Here is a 25,909-nt window from a genome sequence, read left to right on the forward strand (position 1 = left end):
TGTGTGAAATCTCCTGCATTGTGCTAGAAGTACATAGCAACAATTAAAAAATTATGCAGAAACTGCAGTTGTACGTAATTGTATGGAGAAAAAGCTTGATACATAGGCCACTAAATGACTTTGTCAGTCATTTATTGTTTTTCTTGGTATATATCCCATTCATGATGGTGCATTACATTTTCAAGACCCGGATTGCCGGACACTTTTTACATACTAATATAAAGTATACTGTATATATACAGCATATGTAGCTCAATTGTGTATATATTGTTGTTGTTCCTTTAATAAGTTCACTTTAGTGGCCCTTCAAATGAGAGTTTTAGTGAAAATACATTGCAGTATATTTCTTTGGACATGTATGTAGCTTTGAGTACATCTGATAATTTGTTTCTATTTTTGACCTATTACTATGTTGCTATTCGTATATAGCAATCCTAGTAACAAACTAAGGCCCTAATTCAGAGCCGTACGCTCTGAGCAGAGCGCACACTCTGAATGAGGGCCGGGCTCCATTTTCATGGAGCGTCCTCCTGGACGCTCGTATAGCTGTGGGTCACCACCCACAGGCTATACGAGCGTGCATTGTGATGGCCGCGATGGTCGAGACCATTGCGACCATCGAATTTGCGAGCCGGAGCCTGCGGTTGAGGTTTTCAACCGCAAGCTCCGGAGTGATTTTGGCTCTATCAGAGCCAAAATCACTCCCACTGACATCACTAGTGATGTCAGTGGGCCGGCTTCTGACGGGAGGCGTTCCCGTTGGAACGCCCCCGTCAGGGAGGCACGCCCCCGGCACGCCCACCAAAGGGGGCGTGCTGTCAATCAACATTGACAGCACGCCCCCTTTGATCGGACACAACGAGCGAAGGACTTTCCTTCGCTCGTCGCGTCTGGCGCATGCGCACGACGGAGCTCCCTCCGTCGTGCGCATGCTCAGTCCATAACATCGACCCACTTGCGAGCGGACAGCCGCTCGCGAGTGGGTCTGAATCAGGCCCTAAATCTTTTCATGGACAGAGTAGTTCTAGTCACAGCAACTTATTATAATATAAGAATTGTAATAGAGACGTGTGATTCAGCAAAGGACTAACACTTCATGGAGAAATGTATACAAAAACCAACGTATTCTGTGCATAGCTTGGGGAAAAGATTCCATATTTTTAAAATATCAGGATTGTCTAATAACAAAACTGACTAAAACTACTATTTTTGAATGAATTAAATTTCTATTCAATTGTGTTTTTACAAAATATATTAAAATGTTCTAAATTAAGGAATGTTACGAGCTTATCAGTATAAAGCTACATGTGTGCATTCATAAGCGTAAGTCATTGCACATAAAGTAGTGATCACTTTTCCATTCATCATTTTATAAGAATTGTCTGTCTTATTTCAACATCTGCTGTTTCTATTCAATCTCTGAAATAACTGTTACTATACGTAGTCTTCAGAGAGACATAACTTAGCCTAATGTTTTTTGTATGTTACCTTTCTTGTGAAAGAAGATCATTGTACTGGGCTTTTGAACAAATAGCATATTCTTGTAAATAAATATAATTGTTATCACACCAGGACATCGGCAAAGGAAACCTACCTCATTTTACTTGACAAATGTCTGCGGGAACATTAAGCATCAGTATATTGTATTATTTGCATTTATTTTTATCTGTATATTTTTAATCATTATCTTGTCATTTATTTATATTAAGTATGCATTCAGAATATTTTACCTATATATGTGTGTGTGTGTGTACGTGTTCATATATATATATATATATATATATATATATATATATACATTTTTTATTTTTTTTTAGTATTGCATAATGGAGAATAAGTGCAAACACAAAATCGGAGTGGAGAATCTGATAGTATAGTTCACACACTAAGAGGGCAATTCAGTTCCAGGTGATGCTACATCACCTAAGTTTCACCTCTACTTCACCCCCGACTTCACATATTTTCCTGTGTAACCCTATGGGGGTGCGAAGTGAAGTTGAAGTGAAGTCAGTGTGAGGTCATGGTTAAGAAGAGGTGAAGGTGAGGTGAAATCAAAGTGATGTAATGTCACCTGGCATCGAATTGCCGCCTAAGGTTCATAATGTCACTAATAAAAAATCAACTTATGAATATGCAGAAATCTGTTCCACTAGGAATCTGTGTCATCGCTTAAGAGCAGTGAGTTCATAGGCTGTATTTTCATGAATATTTGTTCATCCCACAAAATGGATGACTGTGTGTGTATATGACATTTAAATCATTTGTGGGCCTATGTTTTAATATAGAACTGTATCTCAATGGTAAAATATATCTCATTGTTTTAAGAATTAAACAGCCTGTGCTAATTATAGTGGGTTTGCTCAATTCTAGATATAGAATAACATTTAAAAGAATGAATGAGCCAATAAATGATGGCTATAAAGTATATATAGTGTGCGATCAAAGTCCTGTAAAAAGTGCACCTAGCTCAAAATGCCAGTCCGCCATTGTCTGGCATCACATCACTTCTGCCAAAGGATGCAAGTGACTGCATACAAGAATGCTGGATCTGGGCAAGGGATTCATCACCACAACATCCTAGAGGCACCCGAAAAACAGACAGGGAGAGACTGGTAGGGTAAGCTAGGCTGCAGAGAGCACCATTGTTCCTTATTTTTCCAGAAGTTACCTCACCACAAACTTTCTTCCTAATTGTTCCTAAAAAGAACCTTATTTTAGTTTATCTTTAGTTTATATTTATTCATGTGTATGATTGTTTTTTATTTATAGCAAGTCACAGTCACTATGGGGGAGATGTACTAAGCTTTGGAAAGTGATAAATTAGAAAGTAATAAACTACCAGCCACTCAGCTCATGTCATCTTACAGGCTGTGTTTGTAAAATGACAGTTAGGAGCTGATTGGCTGGTAGTTTATCACTTTCCAATTGATTACTTTCCAGAGCTTAGTACATCTGCTCCTATGTAATTTATTTGCACATTATACAGTATGTGCTCTATGGGTCTGATTCAGACCCGGACGCTAAGCTGCGCTCGCTCGCATCAAAAGGGGCCGGGTATTCTAATAGCACGATTCTGCGACAAGGCATAAGGACGGCCTCTATGTCTTTGCGAGTGGCTGCTGTGCGATCGCAGAATAGTGTAATGCCGCCCCCTTGCCGCCCGCAGCTAACGTCATGTCCAGGAAGTGTTTAAAACCATCGGGAACATCGAGAGCCATCGGAAGCACTCACAGTGCTTGTGGGAGCTCTACCCTACTGCAAGCAATGCGAGTGCTTCAAGTAAAATTACACCTGCTGCCTCGTCATATGATGCACCCATGACGCACCTTTGCTAATTATGGACGCCCATTAATTGAGGTTTTGGCGGTGAGACACACCTGCGTTCGCAGTACCACTCCCCCGTTCACAAGCACCTTCCCCTGTTACCACCCACAAATGGCGCTGTCAAAGTAGCGTCCAGTCTGTGTACTACGAGCGCTCGATTCTAGATCGCAGTGACTGACTTGAGCACGCGCGTTGCGAACCATATGCAGGTGTGCAATTATCGGCAAGAGCGTGCGAGCGCAGCTTAGCGTCTGGATCTGAATCAGGCCCTATAGTCGTCATTTATGCACTCATTCATTGTTTTAACTGTTATAGCTCATTATTCTATAGAAACTCAGCCCAGTACATAAGAAGCTCTGCACCAATCTTCCACTCTAGAGAGAAACGTCCTCAAACTAGAGGTCCACCTAGATTTACAGGGAAATCTGAAGTAGCCCACTGTGCAAAAGTGTCATCTTCATATCAGAATTCCAATCCCTGTCATTAAATAATACTTTTTTCCAGCTACAATATTTTTCGGTCTGGCCTCATTTATGGCTTCATTTATTTATGAAAGCCTTTCTGTACATCTGTAGGATCAGCAGTCGGAGAACTATTTTATTTATTTTATTCATTTCAGCAGCTCTAGGTTTTAATTGTGCACTAGGGGTGCTTGGCTGTTCCAACAGACTTTGCTGGCACTGGACGAATGGTTAACTGAAGAGCTGTCAGTAACAAGGAATGTATCTGAATAACCATTCTCCATTTTCCAGATGTAAATGAATGTGAAATGCTGCATGGGGTTTGTGGTGAGGCCCGGTGTGAAAATGTGGAAGGTTCATTCCTCTGCCTGTGTGCTGACGATAACCAGGAATATGACCCGATGACTGGGCATTGCAGATACCGCAACATGCCAGGTAAGAGAGATTTTCCATATACTTGCCTAGAAGTAAAGTACAGTAGCACTTGAAATACCATTTTACATATGTCCTGTAGTTACATTGCATTCACCTGCAGTTCACTATCTACACCTTTTAGAACTGGTCAAACAAATTTTCCAATGTTAGGTGAAGTGCCTCAGAAGAAATCATAATTCTTATGTTTCACAGTACAGAGTAGGGAAGCCAATCCCGGAATCGGGTTCAGTGGGACCTGGGATTTGAATCCTGGGATGGGTACCTCCAGTTCTGGGATTTTCAGGATTAAGCTGCGGCAGGCTGCGCATCCTTCTTCAACCCGGGTAGCGCTGAGCACTAGTTCTGTTGGCTCAGACGCTGCCCCCGGGCTTCCTATGGCTGTGCGACTGCATGTGACATCATAGGGGTCATGCTGGGCAGCCGCACTGTGACATCATAGGGGTCATGCTGGGCAGCCACACTACAGCTCGCCCCTTATACAGCTGCACCCGCCCGCACTGTGGAATCTGCCGGCTAATACTAGGCGGAGGCTGACTCACTGTTGAGCGGTGCCTGTGACCTGAGGAGGAGGACTAGCTCCTGTGGGTGAACCACGGTAGGAGCTGGGAGTTGGGACTTGTGATGGACGTGAGTCGGTGCCTGCTGCTGCCTGCCAAATAAAAGCAAGTCATTTTCACACTTTTATTTGTACACTCTTTTTATTTTAGAAAAAGTACAGAATATTTTCATTGATGAACTCAATCCCGGCAATCTCTGGGATTGAGTTTTTTCATTCCGAATCCGGGATTGAAAAAATTAGGTGGGATTGGATTCCCTCATACAGAGTGCATGTCATACATTTATGTTATACCCAGGGCCGGATTAAGGGGGGGCACTCATCCCCGGGCCCCCCTCTCAGAGAGGGCCCCCGGCCACCCACCACTGATCAGACTGGTTCCCGCGATCCACAGCGCATTCGCAGCCAATGCTGTAGCAGCCACTGTCTAAGACATCCATAACAGTCCCCGCCGGCACTGGAGAGCAGTGCTTGGTTGCCGGGCCGGCGGTGGACCAATGAGATGACAAGTTGCAGCCTGCGGCTCTCAGTGACTACATGGCGCAGAGGCTGCAGGGAAGAGGCCGGGACATGGAAGGAGGGGGCGGGCGCCAGGCACGCCACACACACAGCCGCATATGGAGACAGAGAAGGTGGAACATGCCGCGGTGCAGCTGAGGGCGGCTGTGTCTGAAGCATTGAGTCACAGCATCGTAAAAGAAAAAAGTAAGATGGTGGCCAAAATTGCGGACACATTTTGAAATTTGAATGTTTATCAACTTCGAATGCTTATAAAAACGGTTTCACTTTACGCAGTGCAATGATTCATATATCAAATGAAAGGGAATGTAATGCTGAATTCAACACAATAAACGGAGGTCAAATGTTTGCATTACAAGGGAAGTTATGCCGTGAAAACAACACTTAGAGGGGTATTCAATATGGGTGTTTTTTGCATTAATATCGCACTTTTTATCGTTTTTGCATTAATATCACTTGTTTTAGTTTTACACTGTATTCAATTTCAAAGACTTATCGCAGTTTTGAAAAGTCTTTGATAAAAAACGGTGATAACTTTTCACCATTGAATAGGTGGCGAAAAAAAGTGCAGAATTGGGGTTTAGGGTTGCAGGCTTAAAAAAAATAGCCTGCACCCCTGAGATTGACATTTAAAAAAGAACTGTGTCAAAAAAAAGTTTTTTAAAAAAATAGGGACACCCCAAAAAATTGATTTAAAAATTGGGGTGCAAAAAAAAAATGGGAAAAAATTGTTAAACAATAGGGAAATAGGTTCAGGGCTATTCTGCAAGTATGCGGCAGGTGTTTTCTAGAATAGAATTATAGCGGCAGGTGCACAAATGCAGAATTTTTAAAAACTTACTTTAGGGACACCAAAATATGCTAGTACCCATTTTCATGTACCCCAAATTTGATGGGACCACTTAAAAAAATGAAAAAAATAACCTAAGTGCTCTTCTGCATCACTTCTTCAATGTCGGGAAAAGCACCTGCTGCGGCTATTTAAATCCCAGACTTTCAATTAAAGGCTAAAACGGGGGTACCCATAGTGATCCCCCATGTTTTTACAACTTTAGGGGGGTCTTACAATTATTTTAAGGAAAAATTCGTAACTTTACGCAAATCCAACTTCGGAGTTTCCCGTTTTTTTAATTTTATATTGAATACGGGGATAAGCGGGAGTGCGCACCAGACTTAACGCAGAAAAAAAACTCCGATATGAAACGTTAACTTCGGCAGTGAAGTTAATGTTTCATATTGAATACCCCTCTTAGGGTGAAAATCCCTGTGTACTTATGATGTTACTGTCCTATCAGTATTTCGTTGGGTATCCTTTATTTTTCAAGACCGCAGCATAGTGACGTGATCCAGGATTGTGGTGTTAAGTGAAAATGGTCTTTCGTGTGCAGCAATTGCAAGAGAAATTGGTGGGAATGTGACAACATCAGAAGTAGGAAAGTTTTGTTTACGCTATCAGGAAACACAATCTACACAAAACAAAGAAGGTAAAGGACGGAAAAAATGCACAACAGCTGTTGATGATAGGAGAATAAAACGAATTTGCGTCAGGGACAGATGGATGTCATCTGCAGCCATTAGCAATAAACTGAGTGCAACTGGTGTTTTTGTCAGTGCAAGAACGGAACGGAGAAGACTAACGGAGGTTAGCCTAAAAGGTAGGAGTCACCGAAAAAAGCCATTGCTGAATAAAAAGCAGCAGCAGAAACGAATACAGTGGGCAAAAGAACACATTGCATGGACAGAAGGTCAGTGGAAACAAGTGATATGGAGTGACGAAACTAAGATATCGATATTTGGTAGTGATGGGAGAAAATGTGTGAGACGTCGCATCGGGGAAGAGGTTCATACAGATTTTATTCAAGCGACAACAAAGAATCCTACAAGTGTTATGATCGGGGCATGTATGACAGCAGATGCTGTAGGCCGCTTTTTTGTCATAGATGGCACACTGAACAGCAGAAAGTACATTGACACCATCTTACAACCAAAACTTCTACCTTCTATCAGGGATCTTTTCCCAGATAATGCCCCATTTTTTTTCCAGCAGGATTCAGCTCCCTACCACACTGCACGGACATACAAAAAGGAGTTCACGGAGAATGACATACAGGTGCTGGGATGGCCAGGAAACAGCCCAGACCTGAACCCCATAGAACATCTGTGGTTCTGTTTGAAAAAACTGGTACATCTGAGGCGTCCATCCAATAAAAGACAATTAATTGAGGCTATAATTGTCTCATGGCACCACATAAAAAAGAAGGAAGAGCTCCAAACATTGGTTGGCTCAATGACACATCGCTGTGCTGCTGTCCTGAAAAATAAAGGATACCCAACGAAATACTGATAGGACAGTAACATCATAAGTACACAGGGATTTTCACCCTAAGTGTTGATTTCACTGCATAACTTCCCTTTTAATGCAAATATTTGACCTCTGTTTATTGTGTTGAATTCAGCATTACATTTCCTTTCATTTGATATATGAATCATTGCACTGCGTGAAGTGTAACAGTTTTTATAAGCATTCGAAGTTGAAAAACATTCAAATTTCAAAAAGTGTCCGCAATTTTGGCCACCACTGAATATATATATATATATATATAAAATATATATACATACATACAGTATATGTACATGTGTGCGTGTGTGTATATATATATATATATATATATATTCTATATATACAGTATATAATATATCTGGTATTGCTAGAAGTGATATGCTTGTACTTTAACACAATAATTGGAAATGGGGTTGTGTGTCCCTATGGCCAAGTCCCTATTTTATTTTACCCCCTGGATGAGATAGTCTGAGATATCTGCCTGGATTATACAGGTTTTTGGAGCACTTATCCCTGCTTCTTTACCGAGATTGTGTATTTATCATGTTGCATAGCAACTCTCTTTTGAAGCGCCCATTGGTTAACACACACTGGTCACGTGCGCAGAGGTATGCATGCCGGCGCCGCGGGTGGAACGCATCGCTGTTCAGCACGCAACAACCACGCTGTGTTATACAATGCCTATGATGTGACAAAAGTGACATGGCTTCAGTTGGCTAAATGAGTTGGAGGTGTCGGTTATCGGCAAGTCACGTTTTTTTTTTACACGTGAAGCTTGGCACTCTGGAAAAGAAACAGTATGCCGGGGTGCACTCCTACTTTAGTAGAAGCAAATAGGTACAGTATCCTGTAGAAAGAAAGAAGCATCACTCCACATACTTTTAAATTAGTGTAAATATTTACTCTGAGGAAAAGACTCACAGAGGTCTTGAAATATCGGTAACTATTTAAACAGATTTGAACTATTTTAAAAGTCTGTGGAGTGCAGCTTTTTGCTTTCTACAGGATACCTAAATGCTATATATAGTATTAATATTTACCACCGAATTGTACCATAATTCTCTCTAGTGATTGATGACGAACGATTTTAATTTTAGACTTTAGGGCCCCCCTGTCTTAAGTGCCCCGGGCCCTCCAAAGCCTTAATCCAGCTCTGGTTATACCACAGTGCATGTTATGCTCTAGCTCACTTAGGGGTCTATTTACTAAGCAGTCTTAATAGACAGAGTGATAAGTGATAAGACAGTGATAAGGTGCCAGCCAATCAGCTCCCAACTGTCATCTCACAGGCTTTGTTTGAAAAATGACAGTTGGGAGCTGATTGGCTGGCACCTTATCACTTTCTTGTCACTTTTCACTTTGTCTCCTAACACTGCTTAGTAACTAGACCCCTTACATTTCTCTAGAAGTCATTTACACTTCATCACTGAGGGTGGGAGATAGAGACATTGTAAGTCTGAGTCAAGTGCTGACATACTGTACTGTATGCGAATGTCTGCGGCTACCAGATTTACACTATGCTAATGCAAGTATCAGCCCATCTATGCGAGTGTCTTTTCAGCTTCATATGCATGCATCGCTCCATCCATTGTTTTTCCGGTCGTATTTATTAGCATTAGTATTGGCACTTGAAACAAGTACCTCATCTCCATTCATGCGGAATCTGGGCTATACGTCAATGACTCTCCCACAGGATGGATCTGTTCCATGCGTTCGCATGGTGGCCGCCATGGCTCAGAGATGCACTTTTCACAGATGGAGAGAGGCGGCCACACATGGAGCAAATCGTCCAGTCTCTAATTGAGCTTAAGGGCCTGATTTACAGCTGCACGCAATGCGGGGGCACGTGCTCAGAAACAAATGCCAATACCCACTTGTATTCAGAGATGGCTGTATCTATGCTGCTGCACCCAGGGCCGTAACTAGGGTAGTGCGACCTGTGCCATGGCAAAGGGCACCGCAGAGCAGGGGACGCTGTTTGGGCCTGTCAATATTCTGTTTATTTTCATTTTCACTTGTAGCTTCCTCTTATTTTATCCCCAGCAGCTCCTGGCCTCCCCTATCTCTTCCCTGGCCCTTCCCCATGAGGCCATGCCCTTTTCCAGATGCGTTTCTTATGTCCCCATTTGAAAAATAATGGGGGGGGGGTGCCAATGCTCTTTCTGGCACAGGGCACCAAAAAGTCTAGTTACGGCTCTGACTGCACCACCCCCATTAATGGACTCCGGAGAACAGTTGTCATCATTATTAGCACCCATTTGCACCAGTCATAAAAGATCTGTCTAAAATGACCTGGATCTCTGTGTACTCTCATCTCACAATTCCGTCTCCACTCCCACAGCATACTTATCCTGCCCCTTTTCACGCCCAGGCACACCCTTGTAGCTGAAAGTGGAGGTGTGACTGAGAAGTGTAAAACTCAGTATCGCCCATTGTTGCTCTAAGTTGCATATACTGCTTTGATGTAATGGCATACTAAAACTGTGGCAGGGCATCCTGGGATCTGTAGTTCCACAGCAGCTGGGGGGCCAAAGGTTGAAAACCCATGCTGTACAGGCTCTGATGCATGCACAGTTTCTAGACATTGTCAGGTCTTTCTGCCAAGCAGAGTTGTGTACAATCCAGAATCAGACCCTGCCATACTTGCCGAATACATAAACCTCCTCCCTGGGAGAAGCCCAGAAAGGAGATTCTGCTGACATCACTGTAGAAGTCATTAGGCCACGCCCTAACACAGAAAAAGGCAGCGTGGATAGGGCTGTGCTAAATGACACGATTCTTGTCATTTTAGCCATGTCCCCTCCCTACGGACCCGCAAATTCTCCATAAAATTTCCACATCCCGCCCACTTCACTAGGAAATGGGCGGGGTGGGAGAGATCTGCCTACACTCTCGGGGATGCAAGGGGCTACCCATAAAATCGTGAACTTTTGGGAGAGTAGACAAGTATGCCCTAAGTGTTTATGATGTTAAATTACTCATACACTACATAAAAAAGGGAGTAGAACGCCGCCCCTGCAACTTTGGGCCTATGTGTATTTTCAGCGTGTTGACGAGATCTAAAATGAGTTTATATGCTAGTGGTATATAAACGTATTTAATTCCGGGGTGTTTCTAGTGATCTCAAACAGCAAGCATTAAGGGCATCACAAAGGAGGGAAATGAGAAAGTGTATATTTGTGCTAATTTCATTGTTGGCAGATATAATAATGCTTCAAATACTTTGATGATTTCAAAATACGTTTTTTTTGCACAGAGGTCATATACAATTGTTTGTAGTTTCTGGAAGTTGGAGAAGACAAAACTGAGGGAGTATAACGTAGAGAAAAACTGTACTACCTATAAGCAGGCACAATGCTTAATGATGAGTTTTACCCCATTAAAGTTATTTACAAAGTTGCAAAACTTTGGGCCCATGGTGAAAATGAAGTTACGGTGAAGTCTGTGCCCTATTTTCTTTTTTCTACATAGACCCTAGTTACATAATTTACACGCTCACATTTTGTGTTTCATAAATGATCATAACTGATTTAAAACCCTATTTTAGCTGCTTATAAGTAAAAAAGCTTGATCCAAAATTGCAAGCACCTTATCGGTTTGTTTTAAGCAGAAAAGTAGCTAAATTGGTTGAGCTCACAGTACTCCTTTTCTGTCTGCCAGGAAATAGCACAATGGGCACCTATTCAGCCTTATTAAGGTAACTCTGTCTATGTAATTTTATGGCTCACAGTCTAATTAGATGTTGTGCAATTCTTCCTTTGAATCTGTTGCCAGTATGTATTTATTTCAAAATTCTCAATGATTAGGCTTGGATTGTTCAAGTGGAAAGAAGAATTAAGCATTTAAGTGAACAAGCACAATAGAGCCATAGTCATTTATGCCCATGTCGGAATATTGGGTTCGTTTTTTATGTATCAATGGATGTTTAACTATAGTAATCATCTGTCCATTAAATTGTGTCATATAGTAGGATATTTATGCATATTATTTAAAAGGCCAGTGTGGCTAGTAACTAGCGTGGTTTGGCTACAATACTTATAGAAGCCATGCTGTTTTTTACATGTATAGTGTATGGGATGGTGTGTGTGTGTATGCATGTGTGATTATGTGGGCATAAGTGTGTGGGGCAAGCAGTCAAATAGTGAGCAAGAAATGGTGAGTGGAGCATATCAATTACACAGAATTTTGGGTTATAAACCAATGAAACAGTGCATCACTGCTACCAAATTATAACTTGTCAGAATAGGAGATTCACTTTATTACTTGACATCAATTTACTAAGTAGCACACCAAGTATATCACAGACTTTGGACCATTTCTTAGACTTGGCACCACTCTTGTTTAAAAAATTAGCAAATATTAGCACAGTATGACAGCGTGCATACATTATGTGTGTGTGTGTAACTGTCAGCCATACATTTCCCTCTGTACCCTCCAATGCCCCTATGTATATAAATCCTGAGGCCACTCGGTGCATTCCTGCCGAGTTGTTTCTCTGTGTCTGTTGTGTTATAAAAGCACCTTCCTCTTAGAGTGGCAGCCAGTGACAGAGGAGTGGATAAGAGAATGAGGGACTGCATTTAGTTAAGTCTGAACACAGCAGTCATTTTATATATTACATTATTCCATTTAGAAATACCCAACTTTCCCATGGTTGCTATAGACTTAAAAATAATTCCCAGGGAGACTTTGTTCCTGAGCAGGTGAATGTGGTCCTGTCACACACAGTTCAGTATCGTGGGAACTCGGTACACTACAATCACCACCATGACCTGTCTATTAGCTCTCATTATAATGGGACTTTGCAGCATTTTAAATACTCCTCTATAGTACTGATTAATGTATAGATTTTATGGTGTGCAGGGCCGTAGCTAGGGTAGTGCGGCCAGTGCCATCACACAGGGCACCACAGGTCAGGGGGCGCTGTTTGGGCCTATCAAATTGCTGTTTATTATCATTCACCAACATCTCCTGGCCTCTCCTATCTCTTCCCTGGCCCTTCCCCATGAAGCCATGGCCCTTTTTTGGGTACATTATGTCCCTTTGAAAAATGAGGGGGGTGCCAATGCTCTTTCTGGCACAGGGCACCAAAAAGTCTAGTTACGGCTCTGACGGTGTGTATAGATAGTATTGCTTCCAGTATACAAAGTAACATTTAGTTTGTTGTAGAGTTGGTCAGTATTGTAATATTTCTAAGCACAAAACTTCCATGGACAGATCTTTAAAACTGGGGACTAATGACAGAAATTAGGGACAGTTGGCAAAAAAAATATATATCCGTGACAACCTTTTGGGAAACATGCTGTTATGAATGAGAGAATATTACCTTAACCAGTAGCTGGATATATGCTTGCATATGTATTACATTACATATATTAAGAGGGGTATTTATCAATGCTCAGAGAGAGATAATATTGTGAGAGATAAAGTACCAACCAATCAGCCCCTAACTGTCATTTTACAAACACAGCCTGTAAAATGTAAGTTAGGAGCTGATTGTTTGGTACTTTATCTCTCACATTTGTATCTCTTAGAGCATTGATAAATAATGTATGTCTCTAAATGTTTTGTCCTTTGTTGATATGTGGCCCATTTTGAAGGGGTTTCTAATAATCATCATTACTGTGAGCTCTAAAGATCAACATCTAACAGCTAGAGACTAGAGTGCACTGAATGACACCCCTGATTAGACAATTGCAGCCGCTTTCTGTGCTTGGAAATAAATGTGAATATCCACTTGGACTCAGAGCTGGCCACACCTGTACGACTGCATTGCCCCCAACCATCTGCTTGTGAGAGCAGCCACCATCACTGTCTACACGCATTTGCACCAGCCCTATCCATGATGCAAGAGATCTGTCTGAATTCAGCCAATTGTCTGGCTGTCTGATTTACAGGCAATCCTCACCTCTGAATTGCCTGTAATTCGGGCAGGTCTGTAGAGAGCAGATGCAGGCCCAGTACAGGAGGGGGCGTGGCCAAATAGTGGCAGCGTGACCATGCATCCTATAAAACTGTGTGTGGCGCTGTGCGTACACAGGGTGGTGCTAAGCGCCCCTTAACCAGGGGCAGATCCAGGAGGAAAGGGGGATTACAGGGGGGGGCAGACTTGGTCCCCTCCAACAAGCATAGGTAATCAGTCGCTGCTCCCCATCCCTCTCGGCACCCCTGAATTTGGGCTATGCCACGCCCAACATTCGTATGCCCATTTGCTGCCAAGTTACTATGCATTTCTCCAGCATGTACTGACACTAAATAAAACAGCAATAGACAATAGTAATATTGCTATCAGGGATCTGTGAACAGAAAGCTGAAGACAAGCTGTTGTCATAGTTCCAAGATAATAATTGCTCAGCCATAATTTCTTGCTTACAGACCAGCATATAGTATTCTGCACCCAGCTGTATAGTAATGAAAATAAGTTAGATTGTTGCATTTTTGTGAGTTTCCTGTCTTATATTAAAAATTGGTTTACAGTAAAAGGATTATCTGATTACCTCATTTTTTATATATAACGTTCCTTTAGCATTTTTAAATAATTTATGAGGGAGTTAGTAAAAGTACATGATTTGTAGATTGTCATGGTTATGACATTAATATGACATTAATTATCCAGAAAGATTAATGTGTTTAAGTGTAGTTTGGGAGAACCCAGCTGCCTTTTGAACTTACAAACTCAGAGCACGTGCCATTGGAGACAATTACTGATTTCTATAGATAGAATGTGGACATTTAATGAAAATTGCATGTTCACTTTGGCGTCCTCCAGCTCCTCTATCCATTGCCAGTTTGTACTATAGTCTGGTCTGTTCATCATCTTTTCTTCAGGGTTTACACATGAATATTTGATACATTTTGTGCACTTTCCTAACCTGACAATTGTTTTATTTATTTCCACATTGAATGAACACGTGCAGCTTGGATCATCTGAGACAGCCATGAGCCAATTTATAACTAGGCACAAAGATTTGCGTATAAGCTCTATTTATCAATAGTATCAACATTGTCCCAAATATTTTTAGGCAAGATCGATGCAATCTTTTTTTCTATTTTTTTCCCCTGATACTCAGCATTACATTTTGCAGGGACAGCGGTTGCATTATAAATAAAGGGCCTAATTCAGAGATGTACAGTACGCTAACCCGATGGTTAGCACGCATCTTCGATGTTTTATTTTCTGCACGTGTGCAGAACGGGTCCTGCGATACTGCTTGGAGTTCCACCAAGCCTTTGCCTGATTGACAGGCAGAAGTGTTTGAGGGTGGCGCGTGGTTCAGGACAGCCTGTGTTCCCAGATACCGGGGTGTGTTGCCCTGTTTTCTGGGTGTGCTGAGGATAGGGTCTGCATCCATGGTCGCAGACTTCCTGACCTTGCAAGCCACCAGGACCTGATCAGGCTGTGGTAAGCTTCAGCTATTGCAACCTGGCCAAAGGAAAACAATCGCGACCATCGCTGGGAACACGTAGATGCAGCAATGAGGTGTCTGTTTCCTAAAGGCACCTCCTGCTGCATTTGCATTTGAGAAGGACTGAATTGCACAGCCACGTTTGTGCAGCTCTGCAATTCCATCCATCTCTGAATCAGGCCCGAAGTCTCCTTCCGTGTTCCGTGCAGTGTGGCCAATGGCAAGTATGGACAGCTCCCGTCTCCCAAACGTGTGTGAATTGATTAAACCTGAATGTGTGCATAGGTTTAATATTTGTCAATATACATTTATATTTATGTGGTTATCTGTCTATCTATCTATCTATCTATCTATCTATCTATCTATCTATCTATCTATCTATCTATCTATCTATCTATCTATCTATCTATCTATCCATCCATCCATCACATAAATATAGACTAATATAAAGCCTATGTACACATTCAGTTTTAATCAGTTCAGACACTTTTGGGAGGCTGGAGCTGGACGTACACTTGCCGTTGGCCACACTGCAATGAAGGAGACTGGGGCAGAGGGCCTGATTCAGAGCCGCTCGTTCGCTCCGAGCGATTTTTGCACATCTGCGCATGCATATGGGTCGTAATGCGCATGCGCCAACCAGTCATTGCGGTCGGTAATCGAGTGCTCGCAAAATAGCGAGTGCCTGATATTTTGAGTGACAGGATGAGGCGTTTGTAGGTGGTAACAGGGGAAGGTGCTTGAAAACGGGGAGTGGAGATCCGAACGCAGGCGTGCCAAACGGTCAAAACGGGCGTTTTAAGGGTGTGCATAATTAACAAAGCAGCGTCATCGACCACGTCACTTGGTTGTTTCTTAGCCTGAACTGTTCGCATGATTGTGGTAGGAAAATCCAACCACAAGCACTGCGAGCAGTTCAGACGCCTTTCGATGTACTCGATTAATCAAATAAATAGCGGAGATGACGTAGGATGCGAGCGGCCAAAGGGCGTCTTTACAAAATAGCGAGCGCATGTTTCGTTTGCTCGCTCAGACATAGAGGCGTCAACAGACCGCAAAGAGCGAGCGCTCAATTTAAATAGCCGGCCCCTTTTTCTGAACGAGCGAGCGCAGATAGCGTCCGGCTCTGAATCAGGCCCAGAGTTTCAAAATCCTGCAGGGACTGATGGGAATATTTCCATCTGTCCCTGCAGTTTTTGTGAAACATAATGATTGTTTCATATAACGTCATTCTGAGATGGCATTATATAAAGTAAACTTTTATGGGGTATTGTAATGTTTTTATGTTTGCTGAATATAAAAATATTAAAGAGCTGTAGAGAGCAATAGCTTGCTTTCTACAGTGCGATGCTCTGAGACATGGGTGTTAACGGAGAAGATAATTGATCTATCTTCTCCATTTATCCAAATACTTTTTAAAAATGTGTAACGCTAGTTTCAGAATTATTTAAGTACAAATGTAATTGCTGAATAGAGCCCTAAAGCTGGCCATACACGGTGTGATGGCACCGTGCGACGCAATGGGGGATCCGTCGTCCGACATATTGGGCGGACCCCACACGACCGCCCGATATGCCGGCTCCCCCACCTGCATAGCGCTGCATGGGATCGCACTTCGCATCCCCTGATCGACTGAACCTGCAGTAAGATCTGGGGTGCGATGTAAGACCCCACTTGTGCGCGCTATGTCCGATATCATGCTCATACACGGTACAATAGAGCAGCCAAATCGTACCAATCCGTCGGATCGGCTGCTTATGCAGTTTAGCGCCACACTCTCCATCAGAAAGCCTCTCCATTTAAAGATAAAAGGAAATATTATGCTTATTACTCCACCTATATTATTCAGTCACACACCCATGATAAAGCTAGTCATTGAGGGTGGAGCAAGTATCTATAATGAACACTGAAGATAATATTACATTTCTTTTTAGTTGCCTACAGTCATACTTACCTGCTTTTTTTTTAATCTCTCCTCCGGTCCAAGGGGTAAGCACAGGAAATGGTGGACTGGGCCTGATGATGCAATTCGCATAAATCCGACTATGTCCCCTGCTGTGCATTGGTGCCATTTGATGGTGCATCAACAAAGCCTTCCCACTTCAGAAGTAGGAGAACCTGGATCTGGGATGGCCTACACCTCCAGAATTCCGGGAAGACTTCTAGAAATTAGGGAGTCTGTCAGACTTTCTTTGAGAGTAGGGAAATATGTCCTTATTGCCATATAATCATAAATACAACTGTAAGGAATAAGTATTTTGCTATTGCTTCCTTCATTAAGCATTGCTTTCTGTCCCTTGGCAAAACGTACACACTGAAATCAGGGATGGCTTTGCCTCTCTGTTCTTTGTGATGTAACCACATTTTGTTCAAATGAGTACTTTGTAATTAAAGTTAGTCATGAAGTTACTAGTTATTACTGGTAAGAGGTTTTCTTAGAAACTAGAGATGTGCGGGTTCAGTTTTAATTGGTTCTTTTCCCCAAATTACCGCAAATTCGGATTAGTTCGAATTGATCATATAGGCTATCCAAAACACGTGAGAGCTGGACAGCCAATACGATGCCATTTCTGAGAACCGAACATAACCGAGTTAAACCGAATAAAACTGATCCCGCACATCTCCATTAAAAACAAGCACTAGGTTTCTGTAAGCTGAAAACAGTTTCAAATAAATATGTCATTAATGATTTCAAGCAGAAATACAAAATATGATAAGATGGGGCAGGGAGTATGGTGATGCCTGACCATACCACTGAGGCCCCCTTCTTCTGTAATGCCCATTTGAGACTTCACTGCACATATCCTGGCCTATCCCAGGATGTTCTTCCCTCACCCCGGGGGCTCAGAGGGGCCGCAACCCTCTGCAGTGGTGGTCGTTCAGCCAATGCCTCTGTGGCAGTTTTTTTTTATAGGGAAGACCGTAAAGAGAATACAGAAAGGGCATAGTTCCTGACATTTCATTCCCTCTAGGAAATACTGTAGGAAAGGCACAGCTCTGGCCCTTGCTGCTCAATGTTGTGATTTGGAGCAGCGGGCACTATCCACAATGATGTTTTGCTCTAATAATCTCATAATCAAGTTCCCAGGCTGTCCTTCACTGGGGTAGGCAATGTATCGGGGAGTCTGAATTACTCTGTCTGGTGCTTGGTAGAGTTTCCCAGTATTCAAGAATCTCCCGAACAATCCGGGAGAGGAGACAAGTATGGACAAGGATTAACGTACATATGTTGACTATACCAAAGTGTGGGCTGGTCCAACAGTTTACCCTAACACATAATATAAATAACCAGTGTATTTGTTCCATGCGTTCTTCACATCAAAGAAAGAAACAGGGATCTATTTGTATTATATAAAAAAGAAAAACAATTTTATGTTGTTAAATACAATGGACCTGTCATGTCAAAATGGACAGCAAACGTCTAAAGAGGATTTAGCTATATTTCATTGAAATATTACTGCTACAGTATTTTACCTATGTAACAATATCTTCTGAGTACAGTTGTTTTAGTCTATAACTAATGGAAAGTTGTGGAATTTCATTTGTAAATATTATTTCTACAATATTTAAATGGAATAGAGGGCTGACAAGTTAGTCAGGGGTATATCGTCACTCCCTCCATGTTTATAATAACAGACAATTGAGACAGGAGTTCAGCACTCATGCACAGTGCCGCGCCAGGATAATAATTTGCCTATTTCCTTTGAATACACCAGAAAATAATATAACCACAAGTTAAGTATTAGTAAGTCTGGGATTTTGCTCAAGACAGAATGACCAATAAATCAAATAGGGAGAGAGGTGTTTGTGTTCCTTGTCTCTCACTCATATACCAAGCATTTTAGAACCTAAATTATGTTGTGTGAAGGCTCACCTCTGTCATGTTGATTGATAATCCAAAATGTAACATTATAACATGAACACCACTGCTTTACTTTTTAAGCTGTAAAAATCACATAGTCAGCAAATTACTTTGGAGACTAGATTCCACTGAGATTGTTTGGCTTAAATACCATATACTGTCTTGTGGTATTTGGTATTTCTGAGCTTATTTTGATATAGAAATAAAATTCACACTAAATAGCCTTCACAATTTGTCTATAACTCTCACATACAGTTTTTCATACAGATGTGTATGTCATTATTGTTCTTACAGTATATTGTAAGTTCTTACATTTCTGTGGTGTAAATCTGGCCTTTCCAGATGTATTAAATTCCTCTAAACTACTTTGGCCACATCGCTAGCTATCCCAAATATACATTCACTCATTGTCCTTCCACAAAGAGTTGTAAGCTGAGTTTATCAGTTTTAGAACTTTTGATACTGTAGATTTTTTTCTATCCTATGAAGAATTCCTGCTAGCAGATTGAATATCAATTTCACTTTAATGAACATATTTCACACCTAATTGCTTAGGAGCATATTTATTAATTTTTGGGTTGCAGAACCGATTATTATTGTCACAAATCTGGAATCTTGTTGGCTCGGGTCAGGAACCTTAGGGTTGGCGGATGAAGCTGGGCGGTTTTAGGAGACACTTCCTCATGCAGACCTGCTACTAGAAGAATAGACGTGGAAGGTATGCGGAGCAAGGATGAGAAGCCAACTAAGAGACGTGGTGGTAAATGTCCCTAACAGGCTGTAGTGGGCAACTGGAGACAGGTGGTGTCCTTTTAGGCTAAAGTGGACAGCTGGTGATAGGTGCCCTTGCAGACTGAAGCAGACAGCTGGAGACAGATAGCACCTTTGCAGACTGAAATGGACAACCGAAGACAGGTGCTGGAACAAATGCAGCAGCAACCGGAGCCAGGGAGATGATCTCTGTGAAGAGTAGTTGTTTTGGCACGGTGTGAGTGCAAGTCCAGGTTTAAGTAGAGTGCTCTTAGAGCTAATAAGCTGGTTTAAGTATAGTGCTCTTAGTGCTAATAAGCTATGTGTGAACGCCATCTGGGCAGCCGGAATCTGATTGGTTGGAGACTTACGCCAAGATAGTGGCGCCCATGCACCATAGAAGCTGGAACCACAAGGAGGAGGAGGCTGACACAGAAACAACAGAGCAGCCACCTCTTACAGAATGCCATACTCAGCCTGGAAGGACCCCGACAGCACCCAGGAGACAGCGACGGTTCGGGTAATGGGGACTAAGCCCCCAATGTGTGACAATTATAATTTCTTATCGCTGCTTATCACAACAATGAGAAATTAAAGATTGTCTGAATATATTAAAACACATGCATGGATGGTCTTCTACCATAGCCCCTGTACCTGAATGTGTTCTTAACACATTCAGGAGCTCATCCCTGTGATATCTTAGAAGTAAAGTGGTTGCTATGCAATGACTTCACTTCTGATTCGGAACTCCGGCATGTTACTATACATACTCTGTCTGCTGACCACGCATGTGTGACTGGAAAGTTACAGGGACAGTACCAGGAAAATAGGCTATAATGGCTGATGCCATCCACAGATGGTGTTAGCTACCAGGGCCAAGCTTGGTCAATTCTGCAAATAGGCAGCCTCCACAGAAACATATATGGGCTGGTTTTGTGGTCTTCTGTTGATTCTTAATATCTGTGGGTATCCCCCAAATATTTGTTGATAAATATGTCCCTTAGTGATCAGTTTAGATTTTATTATTTCACAACAAAGCAAAGGTATGTAAATTTTTAGTTATTAAAGCTTAATATTTAGCAGGTCCATAAGGAAGGTGGTGGGCCATTGCCGCCCCACATGGTGGGGTGCCCTGGGATCTGTATTGCCGCTCAGGTCGTCTGTAGGAGAAGACAGATTCGCCCACCCATCCAATGGGTGCTCAGTTATGACGGCTTGAGCACTGCTCAGGGGAGCGGGTGCAGCACAGGGTGCAGGGGCACCCTGTTACGGTACTGATATATAGAGCTCAGTGGTTCGGTTTTAGCTAGGATCTTCCCGAAAAGTTCAGATCTCAGAACTTCTTCACGGAAATCTCATTTTGCCTCATCTCTATTAATATATGACATTCTGATGTTAGAACCTATTTAGCTGATAAAGGTGTTATCCCACCACATTGTATAATTATTATATGCTGCAGATAACTGCATTTTGAAGCATAGCACATGGCACAGGTAGCCAGATAATACATTTGAGATGCAAGTGTCCAAATCCATTATGCTGTACTTCACAGAAGTGAAGTGCAGGTACATACGGGGATCATATCTGGTATGCCATGTAGCGACTTATTCAGTGCGTAATAGGGCAGCTACAGTAGGTGAGGCTGGGGGCCACACTTAAAGCTATAATAGAAAAAATCTGATGTGGATGTCCTCCACAAATCCAAAATTAAATGCCTGAAAATGTAAAATATACAATCTTCATATGTAAAGATTTTGAGTGAGGGAGAAAATTTGTAAAATCAGTTTCAATGGACTGTTCTATTTTAGGAAGTCACACAAACATATAGACTTGTATTGGAAAAGTCTAAATATGTCAAGAATATATAGGTTGTTGTTGCATTGTTCTGTAAGTGTAGATTCTATGTAGGTTGTTGTTGCATTGTTTTGTAAGCGTAAATCAGGGATTCCCAACTGTGGTCCTCAAGGCACACTTACAGTCCAGGTTTTAAGGAGAGCCATACTTGAGCACAGGTGACTTAATTAGTACCTAAGTTATTTTGATTTAACTGCCTGTGCTCAAGTATGGATATCACTAAAACCAGAACTGTTAGTGTGCCTTGAGGACCAAGGTTGGGAATCACTGGTGTAGATTCTATACAGTAGAATAGACTGAAGAAAAATAACTTAGCTGTATGCATAGCAAGAGCAAATAGCAATAGTATTACTTGGCTGGAGCTCTATCACATGGAAGATGACATGGAATCGGGAAGGAGAATCAAATTATTATACCACCTCTCATATTGATTAGCAAACTTCTTCCCCTACCTTTCCATTATTACATACACTTTACCAATTATCCTCCAGCTATTGCATTAATAACTACAAGTTTAGATCCAGATACTAAAACTGGTACATTTTAGTATACAAGATGCTCGTATACTATCTGACATATAAAATAAAATATTTGATAACTGTTCATAATAAAGAAGCATATGAATCCTGGGAATAGAGCACAATTCAGTGCTAAATAAATAATCCTCACAGGACATTTTTATGCCAAAGCTGAACTAAACCATTAACCGTTTTGTTTCATTAATATCACTTAGCCAACAAAATGAGTATTTCTGTGCTGCCATCTGTGTTTGCTGGCTCGCACAGCACACTCCTCTCTGTGGACATTTTAAGAATGAAAAATAATCTTTTAGCTAAAAGTTCAGTGATATTAACTTGGCCATTAATTCCTAAAAAGCTAGTCTTTGGGAGTTGTTCAAGAAACAATGTTTTTTTTTTTTTTTTTTTGTGCCCGTATTACGTTGAAGTTTGGCCTTGTGTCTTATAAAATATTTAACATATTAAGTCTTCAAATTAAAATAACATTTTAAAAAAGTTCTTACGATACATAAGGGATTAAGCTAGTTTACACGTTACATATAGAAAAGAAAATTATATATATAAACAACGGCATGAAAATAAACTCAGTGAAGTAAAATCTATACAAATAAGGATGATTAAGATTAATTTGGCCATTGTTACATGCATCAGTGCTACATGCATCTGTGTCTTTGACACAGAAGCACAGACGGGATCAGTGAGACCCGTCTGTGCTGCTGTGTATTTCAAAGACACAGATGCACGCACGGACCAGGGAGATCCGTGCTACAGTACATGCATCTGTGTCATTGACACAGAAGCACGGACGGAGTTCAGTGAGACCCGTCTGTGCTGCTGTGTATTTCAATGACACAGATACACGCACGGACAAGGAAGATCCGTGCTACATGCATCTGTGTCATTGACACAGGAGCACGGACAGGATTAGTGAGACCTGCTTGTGCTGCTGTGGTTAAAAAAAAAAAGATTCCTTTTTAAAAAAAGGAAAAAAAAGTTGTGGCGCCTTCCCCCCAAAGAGCAATCAGCTTTTAGTGACCCAGTGCTTATTGTGCAAAATACAGGGGACAAACGACGTAGGGGTCTCCTGTATTTAAGCACAACCAGCACTGGGCTGGGATTTTTTCTAGCGGGGGGCTAATGCCACAGCCAGGGGAGCCCTTTCACCGTGTCCCCCAGCCGACGTATTTACCCTGACTGCTAGTCAGCCCAGGCCAGTTCCCCTCTCCAGGGCACCCCAGGCCTAGGTTGATAGCCCGGGTCTATTGCACCAAGGAGGCAGTGGATTCCGGGTTGAGAGTGTAGCGTAGTGCATTTGATAGAAGTAAAAATATTGTCTTTTGCTGTGGAACTACAGGTCCCAGCAAGCCTCCCCCGCATGCTGGTACTTGGAGAACCACAAGTACCAGCATGTGGGGCATTACCGGCGCGCTGGTACCTGTAGTTCCACAGCAAAAGCAATATTAAAAAAACCACAGAAGACACACACTGTAAAAAGTAAAATTTTATTAAAACATATGTACACACACATGTACACACACATGTACACACTCATGTACACAAACTATCTCACATAACTCACCTACCGTGTTTCCCCAATAAGACACTGTCTTATTTTTTTTATTGGTCAAAAAAACTCCATAGGGCTTATTTTCGGGGTAGGGCTTATTTTAATTAACATTGACAGCAATTTCAATAATTCAATACAATTCTTTACCTTTATTTTTTTTCCTCTTTTTCTCTCCTCTCCTCTGCGGCGCTGCTGTAAATGACGCTGCCACGCACGCCAGCTGCCGTGCGATCACTGTGAGAGAGTGAGATGCTGCAGCTGTGATTGGATGCCACTGTTTTTAAATCTTTAACAGCGGCATCCATTTCATGCGGGGGGCAGCGCAGGGGGCATTTTAGTGTAGTGCAGGTAGGGACCGGACAAAATGGGGATTTTGTTAGGGCTTATTTTCGGAGTAGGGCTTATTTTGGACCATTTTTCAAAAGTAAGGGTAGGGCTTATTTTCCGGGTAGGTCTTATTATCGGGGAAACATGGTATGTGTCCCTGAAGCCCATCGCTCCTCTTCTCCATGTAGAATCCATAGGGTACCTGTTAAAAAAAAAAAATACTAAACTCACCTGCTCCTATTCGTGGATCATGTCCTCTTCGGTCCAAAGTAGGCAATCCAGGGTCTTGACTGAAATAAATAGTTAAAAATAGATGCATAATAACAAAGCATTTTTTCATTTTTTTTTCTGGTATTGCCATCCTCTTTTCTTCCAAATTGTCAGTTTTTGGGTCCTCTGACTACTGGGTCCATTTTTAGGTTAAATTCAACTGGCTCCTAAAAGTGGCTGCTTAGCTCTTAATTTTACAAGCATCTGTCCAGGTATACTTTTAAATTGCAACAAAACAAGATTTTGTACCACAATAAACAGCAACCAATTGTAAACAACTAACTGTATTCCCTACACAGATGGAAACAGATGAACAAGAGCAACAGTTATATTTATGATATAGAAATAAAGAGAGAAAAAAGAGAGAGAAAAACCCCCAATGCTCTGTGTGCGCGTGCATTGGACTGATAGTCAAAGTACAGTCATTGTAAAACAAATCTCTCTTGGGCTATTGAAATATTAAGTGGTATTAAACTTCAATAATCTAGATGACATCAGCTATTATAATGTTAGTCATTGCATAAAATAAACACATAAAATCCAATATGCAGAAAAGGCATATTGCCTACGAACAATCATTCTGTTATAAAAAAAAAGTGCAATAGCAATGTGACCTTCTAATACATTTTACCTTATCTTCCAGCTTTATAAAAGTAACAGGTGTATAATTGGCTATGGCGTGCTGACTGTATTTAGCAAAATAAACAGTTTTCTATCAGAGCGCTGATCACTACAGCTTAGCCTGTATTCACTGTGAAGTATGAACAAAAAGGCGAGCCAAGTAAATAAAATGAGCTGATTTGCATTGTGTAAGTTGGTAGCTTTCCAGTGCTTCTGGTTCCATGAATAAAACTAATTAAGCAGCCTTTCACCACTCAGCTTGTCAGTATAACACATGCAGCAAGGACATTGCCAACTCCTGAACTGAGGGTAGGGCAGCTTCAGGTGACTTTTTTAAAAGTATTTGAAACCCTTAAAAATGTATTAATTGCATCGATTTTAAGATAAATATGTAATAATAAACACATCTACAGATGTGTCCTTGCTATTCTATCCTAAAATCATGCAAGATAGTGCAGGCTCCCTCCTCTCTGGCAGCGCAGGAGATTCTGGCTTGGTGCCAGAACCTACCGTGCATCATCTAGTCTCCAGGAAAATGGCGCCAGCACCTTATTCCTGGGGACATCTCTACTGCACATGTGCAAGTCACAGGAAAAATGGGCGCCGACATTTTCTCTGTGATTTTTGCTGCTCTGCAGTATCAGCTGCTGAGCGGCATCCATTATGCCATTGAATGCACAAGTATCCTGAACACTATTTACTGCTTTGTATACAGCAGCGGATTCTAACCGGAGGAAAAAGGCAAAATATTGAGGGCTAATATAATTTTCACATGATTAACTGTTTTGTTATGTCTAAACATCCGCAAAACACACAAAACCCAACCTTTTGTGACCGTTGGTACCTGCAAATAAAACTCTGCTAAAAATGCTGTGAAATGTTTTAAGGACAATCATGTTTAATTGCTGGGGGACATGTAACAACAGACATTAAATATGCAGAAAGTTATATCACTTAATCAGATATTTGTTTTTGTTGTCTTACTGTATTATGCAGATTAGTCTAAGCGGGTTGGGTACGGGATGCCGGCGTTCGCGATCCCGGCAGTCAGAATCCCGATGCTGGCATCTCGACAGGTTTAGGATACCGACCCGTTGG

At 41.6% G+C, this 25,909-nt stretch overlaps 1 protein-coding gene across 6 annotated transcripts in view; it reads left to right on the top strand.

Annotated features, from left to right (window-relative positions):
- LTBP1 (latent transforming growth factor beta binding protein 1) overlaps positions 1-25,909 on the top strand; it is a 514,666-nt gene that overhangs the window by 452,219 nt on the left and 36,538 nt on the right. For all 6 annotated transcript variants that reach the window (XM_088474432.1, XM_088474435.1, XM_088474434.1 and 3 more), the window contains one exon: positions 4,077-4,220. In XM_088474432.1, coding sequence (XP_088330558.1) covers positions 4,077-4,220 — 144 coding nt within the window. The remainder of the gene's footprint in view (positions 1-4,076; positions 4,221-25,909) is intronic.

Source organism: Taudactylus pleione, unplaced genomic scaffold (genome assembly GCF_031769625.1).
Source record: "Taudactylus pleione unplaced genomic scaffold, aTauple2 ptg000154l, whole genome shotgun sequence".
Lineage (NCBI taxonomy): Eukaryota > Metazoa > Chordata > Amphibia > Anura > Myobatrachidae > Taudactylus > Taudactylus pleione.